The sequence below is a fragment of the Chanos chanos genome, chromosome 15, assembly GCF_902362185.1.
Source record: "Chanos chanos chromosome 15, fChaCha1.1, whole genome shotgun sequence".
Taxonomy (NCBI): domain Eukaryota; kingdom Metazoa; phylum Chordata; class Actinopteri; order Gonorynchiformes; family Chanidae; genus Chanos; species Chanos chanos.
Window position 1 is genome coordinate 13849784 of NC_044509.1, and position 12582 is coordinate 13862365.

The following is a 12582-nucleotide window of genomic DNA, read 5'->3' on the forward strand; positions in this document are numbered from 1 at the left end:
AGGCCCTTAATGGCCACGGCTCCCCCGAGATACACCCTGTCAGTTCTAGATCCTTCCACCAGATACAGTATGACCCAAAAGGGAAAGAGAAACGAGAACAAGGAGGAAAAATGAAGAGACAAACCCTCTTGTTTTCACAATATCGTTTATGTACACTTATGGCTTCACGCAGCAAATGATTCAAACATTCAGTATCGTTTGTATTACAGCACAACTTTTATCAGGCACTTGCTCCTTCTGTTTGGAACAGTTCAGATTAAAAAGCATTGGGGTTTTGCTGTTTTCTTCTGGTTTTTTTTTTTTTGTTGTTGGCGTGTTGACTTTTTTTTTTTTTTTCTTCTTCTTCTTCTTCTGCATTCAGAAGCGCCTACAAAAGCTGAAGAGATTTATTCTTACAGGCAAAAGGTAGTAAAGTTATGGCTTCCAAGGCCATTCAGGAACATAAAACAACATGTTAATGTAAGAATAAACAATACAAAGCTCTTACAAGTATAGGCACACACATCCATTTACATGGTCAATACGGAAAACTTTTACAAATTAGGCTCTGAACTAGTCTGCCACACTTATGAGTCCAAATCAACACTAAGGTTACTGCTATTTACACGCTGGCCAGAAATCATTACAAAGATTCATTCACTGGGCAGCATCAATGCCTGCCAGTAACAATTAACATTAAACAAAAAGATAAAAGAACTAAAATAAGCATTTTATATTTACAGAAAACATCAAAGTTTAGCTTTATCAATGGATGAAAAAAGCTCTTGATCCCAAATAGCAAGAGTTCATTTTTTAATATGCATTTGGAAAATAGATTCTTCATGTTGTTTTATAAACCTAGACAAATTCTGAATCTTTCTTCATTTTGAGCATCAATTTAAAACACAGCAAAATACAAATTATCTCAAATTACCAGATACGTAACTGTCTACAGCTTTTTAACAATATTCTGTGCATACGATTATGATCTCACATTTAACATTAAAATAGAACAGTGAAGGAGAAGTGCAATGTTATAAATTTATCAAAATATACTACTGGTCCTAAAGTTAGTTGACCTGATTTAGGCTCATCAAATAAACAATTGTTTACTGATAATTCAATCATATCTTTACATGAGAATGTTGAGCCATTGCATAATTACATTAATATTAAATGTACATCATTTTTCTTTGTTAGTATTCAAACTCTCATCCTGTTTCTAAATATTCAAATTTCAAAAAAATGTACAATCACTATTTGTGTTTTTGACAAATTCCAGTCTGGCTTTGTGTATGTCTTGGGGGGAAAAAAAAAAGTTCGCGAATTTTCTATAGATAAAACAAACCCTTACAGTACAAAAAAAAATTTAAAAAAATTAAAACAATAACATAACATGAGCGATACTGCATCACAATGTCCTACACCAATCATATGGCTGATGAATCCATAAATAACTCACACACATCTGTAATGTAGCACATTTAAATAAAACTGCATATCATATATTCAAAGAAATATGAAGCATTGAGAAAAAAATGTACAGTATTTTTCTAAAAATATTTGTAATTAAACACAACCATTCAGTATGCGTCTGTACATATACAGGTGCGTGTGTGTGTGTGTGTGTGCGTGTATGTGTGTGCGTGTGCGTGTGCGTGTGCGTGCATGTGTGTGTGTGCGTGTATGTGCATGTGCATGTGCGTGTTTGTGTCTATACACACATGCCTGTTTAAAATCAGCACACAGTGTAACACTGTACAAATATTACAATAAAAAAGTCACAAATACAACAGAAGCACTTCACACACACTGCACACACACACCACAATTTATCTCTAGAACACAGACACCATGCGGACATGGGAAACTACAAAGTCATTTGGTGTCATTTGGTCCCTCTGATAAGGCAATATAAGTATATAAACTATGCACCGTTTTCCAATAGGTACTGGTTCAACTCACTTCTCCACTGTGAGCATTTTGCAAGCACATTTTACAGTATGAAAAAAAAAAACCCTCAACTTTAAATGACCAATCGGACAATTAGAGAGATGTTTGTGGAGGGGGAAAAAAAGCACTCAGAAGAATCTAATGTTAATGTAATCTAATCTAAAGCTGAGAAATGTTAAAAAAAAAAAATACACATATCAGCAGAGTGACAAATAATGAACATAGAAGTCTGTGATGTCTATCTTCTGGAAACAAACCATGGAGACATTAATTATGCGTGGTGTGTGTTTATGATAGAGAGAGAGAGAGAGAGAGGGGGAGAGAGGGAGGGAGAAAGAGAGAGGTAACATAATAGAGAGAAAATAAAAGAACAATAAAGCAAAGGAGAGAAGGAATGAAAGGACGGGAAGACGGGGAGGAGGGTTCCGGAAAGAGCGCCGAAATAAATTTGGTCTGACTGTTTGCTCTTACTGAACAAAAAATTCACGCAATACAAGAGTTAATGGGACGTCAGCATAAGAGCAGCTAAAAATGAATTTAACCCCTTTACATGGAGCAACTCCAGAAATGTTTTCTACAGAAACTTATAGACAGAGAAAAATTCTAACATGAAGCTCTGAGATCTACGTATTCAATACAAACATCTCAATTACAGTAGAGTATGTACAAAAATACTTACATCTCTGTACAATTCAAAAGGCTTTTTAGACAACCTTATTGAAAATCACCCTATTTATGGGAATGGCTGTCCTTAATTATTGAATTATGGTTCATATTCTATGTGTGTGTGTGTGTGAAAGCACAACACAAACTATCTGATTTTAGGCTTTTCTTCTATAAAGTAACCTAACATACACACAGCATAGCATAGAGAAGAATAAGCTGCTCTTAAGAGGAAAAAAAAAGGACAATAAAAACAATACAAAATAGGAAACGTTAACATTTATTTTCAAATGAAATGACCGGTTGGCCTCTTTGACTGACATGCTGTGTTATACCTACAGGGGACAACCTGGACCAAAAATAAACAAACAAACAAACAAAACTCATCATGGATTCCATCTTTAGGCGGAGACATAGATATTCAAAAACTACTTGGCCTAAGTTTTGTCTTACACTGCATCTAACCATTTCTCCAAATACAGGCACTTTTAGAAGGCAGGAAAGAGGGAAAGAAAGAAAGGGAGAGAGTGAGAGAGAGAGAGGGAGAGAGAGAGGGAGAGAGAAAGATTGCATGTCAGTAATTTTCCAGTGTGGCAGACCTTACACAATGTAAATAAGTGAACTCTGCATTAGCACACACAGTTGGCACTCAGTTGGCCCATGAAAACTAATGGCAACCATAGCTTTTATGTGAATAAGCACTTTGTGCACTGACCTCAACAACAACACACACACACACACACACACGCACGCACACACACACACACACACACACAAGAGGAAAAAGACTCTGACAACACCGGAGATGGGGAGAATGGAGAGAGATCTGAGATCTTATTCCGTCAGAGTAGAAAAGTAGAGAATGGTTTCTTTGGACCATGGCTTTCAGTTTGTCAATGAAAAAACTCTGCTCTTTAGTCCCTCCATTATTTCGGCTTTATTTGTTTAAGCTTCAGTATTTCATCTGTAAGAGTTAAAGAAAACAGACGTTATTGTGAGAACAAATCTCGTGCTTTGTGTGGATTGTAATCATTCAAGATGGATTAGTTTCATCTTGTACCTCCCTAATACTTGATGAAACTGTTGGCCTTCACAGCTAAATCTATAGAAGGTTTCTCAGATACACATAATGTGAGGTGAGTTTAGAGGGAAACCTTGCAACACCTTTACCTTCCTCTTCATTTTTTAGCTCATCTGAAATGAGAATCTGAGATATAGATTTATTTTTTTTTTTTGTAACCTCACCTGTGTGAACACGTTTGTGTCTATCCTGACACCCAGCTGTGTGTAGTGGTTTTGACCCCGTGTGAAAACCCTTGCTGATTCACCACGGGGTCAAAGTTGAAGTCCAGCGCGTCTCCGTCCATAAGTGTGTCGTGCAGGACAGACTCCATGTCACACTCGAGACGTTCGATGGACATGTCGTCGAGGTCGCTAGGCAACCTCTCTGGGTGATGATGGTGTTGGTGGTGTTGGTGGTGATGGTGCTGTGATAGCCCATGATGAAGGAAACCGTTCCCATTGGCGCTGTAAGCCGGCATCACCTGATCTCCACCCCCACCCAGATGAGGGCGGTGGCCGTGGGGTAGCTGCAGGTGAGGTTTCATGTTGCCAAGGTGCCGACCAGGTGCCCCTGAATGGCTCAGAGGCATCAGGTTGCAGCCGTTCATACTCGCCGGCGTCGAGGCTAGCTGAGGGTGGACCTGCCGTGGATGAGGGTGGGGGTGCGGGTGCGGGTGCGGGTGTTGGTGTTGGTGTTGATGTGGGGTCATCATCTTGAGTCCGTGTCCCATCTGTCCCTGAGCGTTGTACGTAGGTAACATCCGCCCGCCTACGCCTCCTCCGCCAACCTGAGACCCCACCGTCTCCATGGAGGGCAGCAGCTCGCCCCTTGGGTCAGGGTCTGAGGTCAGCAGCTCCTTCAGAAGACCTGCAGGGCAGTTATATTGGCCCATGAAAGACCCATAACCTCCAGGTTTTGTGTCTGGCATGGACTGCATTGGAATGGGGGAGAGGGTGTTCACTCCTGCCTGCCCGTATATGCGTTTGCGGTAGTCCTGCTGGGGTTGAGGCTGTGGGCCCACGCTGGGGGAGCTGTAAACAGGATACCCCGGACTGCCTTGCATCATGGGAGAGGACTGGGAGGACTGGGAGTCTTGGCCGCCCTGGGTCTGATTTTTAGGGGAGAGCAGGTTTAGGTTGTCTAACAGGCTTTCCATCACCACGTTCTCGGAACCCATGGAGCTGGTCACCTCTGAGAGGCTGGGCAACGGGGCTATTTTCGTCCCCGCCGGCCCAGGGTACCCCATGTGAATGTCCGGACCCTCGTTCAAGTCGTCCTGCTCGGGCAGGAAGGGTGAGCGACGGCCGCTCAGAGTGCTGGCGTCGGAGCTGGCGCGGGTACGGAACGTGGTCCACGCCTCAAAGTCATCGTTGCTGTGCGAGTTAGGGCTTCCCAGCCACTTCGAGTACTGGGAGCCGGGACTGTCCGCACCACCCTCCACTCCGCCCTGAATGGCCACCTGGGAGGAAAGAGAGAGGAACGGTTAACACCTAGAGGAAGGAGGAGGACGGTCGACTTGTGTTCAGAACGTTCTGCTTATTCCACCTTTTTCTTCGCGGCCCGGCCACGGCTCTTGGCAAACTTGCTGTTGTTGTCCATGGAAGCGGCTCGGCGTCGAGGGGACTTGCCGCTTTTACCCCCTTCCGGGTTCAGCATCCACCAGGAGCTCTTTCCCGTCCCCTCATTCTGCATGCGCACAAAACGACTGTGCAGAGACAGATTATGCCTGATGGAATTCTACAAGTAAACGATAAGCAAAGAAAGAGAAAGGGGTGGGGGGAGAGGGAGAGATAGAGAGAGAGAGAGAGAGAGAGAGAGAGAGAGAGAGAGAGAGAGACAGAGAGAGGGTCTTAGCACTTTGTATCATTCTGTTAAATAATTCAGCTTAGAGTGTAAAGCGTGGCTGAGATGGTCAAAAGACATTTCTTTCATAGTACGAAAATCAAGGAGGATTGAAATATAACAGATTAGCAGTATGAGATACTCCAGAGATGAAAGAGCAGTCAGTCCTTCTGATGGCTGATAGTCCAGAATAAAACATTGACAGTAATGGCAGACCTTAGAGACGGACGAAGGTATCTGCTGAGAGTGGAAATGGAAGCAAATTTCAAAGGGATATACACTACTGCTCTCCAGAGAATGAAAGAATCTTTTGATTGTCTTATGTAAAATCCTGATATACATAGACACATAAACACACACCACAGACTTTTGCAACCCTCACTCTAATCTGACTAAATGGAGGAGACACGGCCTATTGGCATTGAAGAGGGAAAAGTAATTTGTCATATTTTTTCATATGAGGAGGAGGCACTTGGCGAAATCCAAATAAACAGAGGAGGCGCACAGAGAGCTCCATGTGTATATATACACATCCTCTGCTAATGATATTTTGTCTGCCCAGTTTTTTCCACCCCAACCCCCGACCAGACCTGTCTTGGCAAAATGACAGGTCTCTCAGAGAGAGAGAGAGAGAGCGAGAGCGAGACAGAGAGAGAGAGAGAGAGAGAGAGAGAGAGAGAGAGAGAGAGAGCGGGAGGCAGACAGACAGAGACAGAGAAAAAGGGGGCAGACACAGACAGAGACAGACAGAGACAGAGAGAGAAGACAGATTGAACATAGTACCGTGCTTCACTAAATATTTAGTTTGCTAGACTGACACTTATTGTTAACGGTGTAACTGTAAGAGGGAAATCAACTTTTTTTTTTTTTCTATAAAGTGGACATTTAGATTTTTTTTTGTCTTCTGCGAGCGACATTTGCACTAACAGGATGCTACTGCTTCACGCACAAAATCAAACTTCTGCAAAAAGCAAAGCATGTGTCATGTGATTTAAACTCCCTTTAAAGCAAACCAGACACGCAAGGTCTCTCCTCCAGCATCTTCCCTCTGTGTGGTGCCTTTATCTCCTGTCTTTACATCGTACGAAGGGAGGAGGAGATATGGAGAAGTGATGAGAGGAGAAGCTGTCAACGGCTGAACCACAGATCATCACTCCCTCCTGCGCACTTAAATAACTCTACTTAGTCACACGCTTTCTGATACGTAACGCGTCGTTCGGTTTTACCTGTGAGACTCTGTCCTCTCCCTTGAGCCCGACGCTCTAACTGCTCACTGAACGCGCCGCATGGCACCAGCAATCACAGTGCAACACACACACTACACCAACCACAGAAGAGAGGGAGCAAAAAAAAAAAAAAAAAAGAAAGAAAAAACAGGAAAACCAACAAGAAGAGGTCATATCAGGCGTCACATTCATGACCACAGAAGGAGCTGGAGGAAAAGGAGGTGTGAAGTGAGTTGAAATGTGGTTGGGTCACATGGAACTCTAGTTTAGAAAAGCACAGATTACATGTGAAAGAGCTTAGAACTATTTCCACAGGCTACTTTTCTTAAGTTGTAAATACCAACATCATTCGAAATAATGCAATTCTGAACAAGCTGTACTGTCAAAGGCTGACATGACTTCACTCAGGCTAGAGGCTTGTGTTGCATTGTGGGTAGGGAAAGGGCAAATGTTTTGATTCCCACTGGAAAAGTAGCAGGTGACCAATTTCTCACATTAGAGTGTGGGGCCCAGGCCTGGCCAAAGCCAGGTGTTTTCTAAAGCAAGCACTTGACTGATTAACAAGCTACAAGTGGACACTTGACTATCCACAGGCGCTTTTGGACCAAACAGTTCTAGGGACTCATTGAGAAGAACTACCCACTGGGGAGCTCCCCCAAGAACTACATACTTTCAAGGGGTTTTTTTTTCTGTTTGCATCCGTACCGCCGGTAGGAACGCTAAAGTGACGTTGGTATAACGACTTCACTTCTGTGCGACATGACGTTTTCCACAGATTTTTAAAAATGGTGGTTGCAATAAACGCACACTTACGTCTGGACCAATCACCATACACTTACGCCACTCATGGTTCCCCTTGTGTTGGGAGAGCACCTACCCTGAAGTAGGAGCTAAAAAAGTCCCTCAAAACGGTGTTCTAAGAACTATGATCGTCCTCAGTTCTGGCAGTGCAGACACACAAAAAAGGGGGTTCTTCCTCCAACAATTCTAAGAACTATGAAAAAGTTCCTCCAGTCTGAAAGCGCCTAATAGCACCATTTGACTGGTGGAGGTCCTGGTCCTGGAGGAGAGGAGAGGAGAGGATCTTTGGGGGAGGGGGGGGTGTGGTTGGGAGCTCATTTTTGCTTTCGACCTCAATGCACCTCATGACTAAGGTCAGAACACAACATGGAACATTGTGAGAATTATCCAGAGCTCCAGTTAAAAAAAAAAAAAAAAAAACAACCCATGAGACCAAATGTAAGGGGTGGAGAGAGAAGACTGGAGAAATGAAACCTTTTGTTTATTAAAGGACAAAACCTGCAATTACAAAGAGAGGGGACTTGCCACGGGTTTCTCACAAACAGAAAGCACTGGTATTAGACATGACAGAGAAAAAGAGCAGACAAGATTTTACTACAATGCAACAGCATCAACTGGGGAGCCAGACGACCCCCCTTTTGTCTCTCTTTTCTCCTGGTGTTCATTTACTTATGGGGCAGACAACACACACATCACATCACACACACACAACAAATACACAACTCCGAGAGACAGAGAGAGAGAGAGAGAGAGAGAGAGAGAGAAGTAGTAGGGAATCAGGGAATTTCCATGTGAACTAAGCTACTCCTTCCACACAGAAAACCCAAAACCACAGGATTCTGGAGGGATATAAGGATCCAAAGTCTTGAGAAAAAAAAATAAATAAAAAAAATGAAAAGACTCCAGGACTGTACACTTTGTACTTGAGTGATAAAGATCAGTTTGCTAATGTTTTGCTGAAATATGTCTTCTTAAACGTCGAAAAATCAAATTATCTGAGAGAACTGCTTATTTTTTTTTCTGAAGAGTGTTCTAAAGCTAAACCAGCGACCAAAGGCCAAAGGTCTCACTTCAGACGGAGCTTCCAAAAAAAAAAAAAGACTAATCTTTGGCAGATGAGCCATTTGAAACCACAGGTATCCCTGTGGCCTCTTTTTATACACAACGGCATAGCCATGGTTCTTTGAAATGGTTGCTGGACTGCACAGTCTTAAACAATCCACAGTCAAATAAAACTGACCGATGTCTCTCCAAGGTTTCACTTGAGTATCACGATTGTTCTATCCCAAGCTCTCTAGATGGAGATAAACTGGTGATGAACTGGTCACAGCTGTCTCCTAAGTTACCTCTCGTTAGTGAATGAGCACCTGGATGTGCAGTGTGCTTAACATACATTTCAGTATAAGGAATCTGTTAATCTAAAGGTTCTATAAAGCATAATGTATATACTGATTCGAATTCTAGGCAACTCCATTACTGTTCTGAGGAAGTGCTACATCTGTCCACAAACAGGAAGTGACCAAACGAAAAGGTGACGGTCAGCAGGACCTCATTTCCTGTCCAACGTAAAGAATGTTCAAAAGGAAGGGAAGAGATGGAAGCAAGCACTGAGGAGCACAAGACAGAGACTGGGGTCAACGGGGGGTCATATCCAGCTCTTTGATCCTAAAGGTCCTGACCTTTGAGCACAAATCCAGGCAGATACAGATAAATTCACCTAAAAATCCTTCAAATTCCCCTTCAGAGCACAGCCTAGAGTGTCTTTAGTACCCACAATCCAACTGTACTGTTATTCAGCATCAATACAGAGGTGACTTACTGATCCATACAGACAAAAAGCCTTGGTTCCTTTTTCAGCTCATAAGTGAATATGTGAAACAGACATATTGTTATCATCGAGAGATGTCACTGCATTATGAAATACCCACAGACCATTAGTGTATTGTGTTGATTCTGAATCACGCATGTGTAAATAATTAATGTCTTTTGCAGATTTTTGTGGAACAAACAGGACACAGTCACGGTGGTGGAACAGTAAAAGGAAAACTCAGGTGAATTCAATGCAATGCAGAGGCCAGGGTTTGACTGAACAAGGCCAAGGAAGGAGAGTACATGAATATTGTGGAAGAAAAAAAAAAGTAAACTGAAAGGAGGCAGGGAGGGAAACTATGATAGAGAGAGAGCGAGAGAGAGAGAGAGAGAGGGAGAGAGAGAGAGAGTGAGAGAGAGAGAGAGAGGGAGAGAAAGAGAAGGGGGGTAGGACAGAACGAGTAAGTGAAAGCAAAGAAAGACAGAGGTTGTAGGGTTCGAGGCATGAAAAAAGGGAGGGTGCAGAGAGACAGAGAGAGAGAGAGAGAGAGTTGTTGGGGGTGGGGGAGTTGGGAATGTTTTCCTGGTGAGTGTTGGAGGGTCGTTGGGTTCACTGTGAGCGGAGCGCTGTACAGGCTCACTCCTCCAGTGGTGCTGACAGACGCATGCAAACAGACTGAGGCTTGTGGGGGGGGAGTGGGGGGAGGCGGGGGGTTGGGCGGGGGGGTGTGTGCCGAGGAAGGAGAACAACAGAGAGGTGACGTACAGGACTGTCTGGTGTCTGACACATTGTAACAGAACCCCTGGAGCACAGGCCTACTCCTGCTTAACCCAACACACATAGCATAAGCAAAAGAAATTCATACACTGTGTGTGCGTAATCGATGTACATGATTCTCTATGCGTAGTCTATGTCTTTGTGTGTGTGTGTGTGTATGTGTGTGTGTGTGTGTGTGTGTGTGTGCACGTATGTGTATGTGTGTGTGTGTGTGTGTGTGTGTGTGTGTATGTGTGTTTGTGTGTGTATGTATGTATGTTTGTGTGTGTGTGTGTGTGTGTATGTGTGTTTGTGTGTGTATGTATGTATGTTTGTGTGTGTGTGTGTGTGTGTGTGTTATATCTACATGCTTATCTTTCCATATCGCTTTATAGGAGCGGGAGGAAATCGGCTTTGCCATAAAAAATGTATCGCCAGTGACCCAGAATAAAGCCATAAAGTTGTACTGTGGACGGAGGTGAAGCGACGTACAATGCATGTAGGAAGGAAGACAGGATCTAATGAAAATGTGAATGGAAGGAAACAAAAATGAGGTTATTCACACATAGGGCCGAGCCACGGGGGAGGGAGGGGCAGCGCGGAGACAGACAAAAAAAGAACGAGAGAGGAAACAGAACGGAGGGAGAAAGGGAGAGGGTTCTGTTTACACCTCTCTCTCCCCTCACATACATAAGATACGTGCTAGAGAGGACGCAAGACAAGGGGGAGCGACGGAATAACTCCACAATATGCGTTTCACTCACATACTCCTGTTTTCACAAAGCCTCCATTCTTTTTACCCAGCTCCACTCCACGGCAACACACACTCTCTCTGTAACCTTATATTAGAGTAGGAACTACAGAAAGAGAGAGAAGGAGAAACATAGGGTGGGTAGGGGTAGGGGTAGAGGTGGGGGTGGGGGGTGGGTGGGGGAATTGGTGGTGGTGGGGGGGGGGGCACAAGTGTGATTAGATGAGATGCATAATCGGTTTCACCATTTTTCACTCTTTGTTGTTCACGACTATTTTCCTGTGCCAGGAACAACGCATGCACATCTCACTAATGTGCTTGACCTAGAGAAAGACACTGCAGAGAGAGAGAGAGAGAGAGAGAGAGAGAGAGAGCGGGAGTGAAAGAGGCGAGGTGAGGCGAGAGACAGAGAGAACACACGCAAGCTCGAAACACAGGAAATGAGTCAATTCGGGAATCTGTCGAATTTCGACGGAGTAGGTGCAAAAGTCTTAATCAATGCAAAGAATCTCTTCTAGAAAAAAAGAAAAAAAGAAAAAAAAAGAGAGAGAAAACCGCTCTGATTTCCTGTCAGCATATCATGCATGAGTCACGAACATGTGTCTGTAAACCTCAGAGAACACTACTATTTCAACACCTGGACCTGGTGGCAAGAAAAGACCACCTGATCACCTGTACCTACAGATCCTGTACCTGGTATGGGGGATTATGGGAAGACTACATTTCCCACAATCCCTCTTTGGGCTCTTTTTTTGCAGGAATGAGGGCACTTGGTCCTTCTGAGGGTATGGGGAGAATGAGAGGACCCCGTAGGACGTCCCTTGGGTCTTCAAAAAGCTAACCAAAAATAGCCCCCGTGACTCATAAAGAGTATGACATCAAAGGTTCTGAGGTACAGAATTAATTAGTTCGCAGGAATCTAAATTTACACTGCCTTTTTGTCTCGCTCCCTCTCTGGAACTCCCTGCCTATACAGGTAACTGCTAATTCAGCAAAGAAAAAAAAAAAAAAAAAAGAAAAAATCTAAATGCCATCACTGCACGAAAAAAAAAAAAAGCAAAAAGCAAACCTGAAAACTGAAAACACCTACTCTATATCGCAGACTGTCATTTTTACAACCTTGTCTTCAAAAGGAGTGACTTCTGCAGAAGACAAAGCAGAGGAGCAATAAGCTATAGAAAGTTTCACAGTGTGCATCCTGCATGAGACAGAGAAGGCCCTGGGCGTCCGCATGGCAAAACATTTAAAAAAAAAACCCCAAAAAAAACCACTCTTTAAAGAAACTATTCGACACTGGCCAGTTGAAACAGGTGTCAACGTAAGAATTTTTTTGCATATCCGAGTATGTGAATAAGTGTCCTGTCTTGTCCACGGGGCTATTTTCTGCTCTTTGAGGTGCTAATGTCAAAGAGGTAAATTTAGGAGGAGGGCAGTCATAGCGTGTCTCACATCCCCTAGTCACTGTCAACAAGGCTGAGCAATGGGCTCCCATCTGTATCCTGTGTGAGCCCTATGCTGTCCAGAGCAGCTTCAGTGCGCACAGACACACACACACACACGTGCGCGCGCACACACACACACACAGACACATTCACGCACGCACGGACACACGCACAGACACACACAAACTCTCTGTCTCTCTCTCTCTCTCTCTCTCTCTCTCTCTCTCACACACACACACACACACATACACACACACACACACACACACATGCACATTCACATTCAGGCACGCACG

General features: G+C 43.6%; 1 protein-coding gene across 1 annotated transcript in view; it reads right to left on the bottom strand.

The window, feature by feature from the left end:
* Positions 1 to 2350: 2350 nt before the first annotated feature.
* Positions 2351 to 12582, bottom strand: part of foxo1b (forkhead box O1 b) — a 25397-nt gene continuing 15165 nt past the window's right edge. The window contains exons 2-4 of the mRNA XM_030792768.1: positions 5204 to 5395; positions 3841 to 5117; positions 2351 to 3559 (exon numbers count right to left, since the gene is read on the bottom strand). Coding sequence (XP_030648628.1) covers positions 3861 to 5117; positions 5204 to 5395 — 1449 coding nt within the window. The 3' untranslated portion in view covers positions 2351 to 3559; positions 3841 to 3860. The remainder of the gene's footprint in view (positions 3560 to 3840; positions 5118 to 5203; positions 5396 to 12582) is intronic.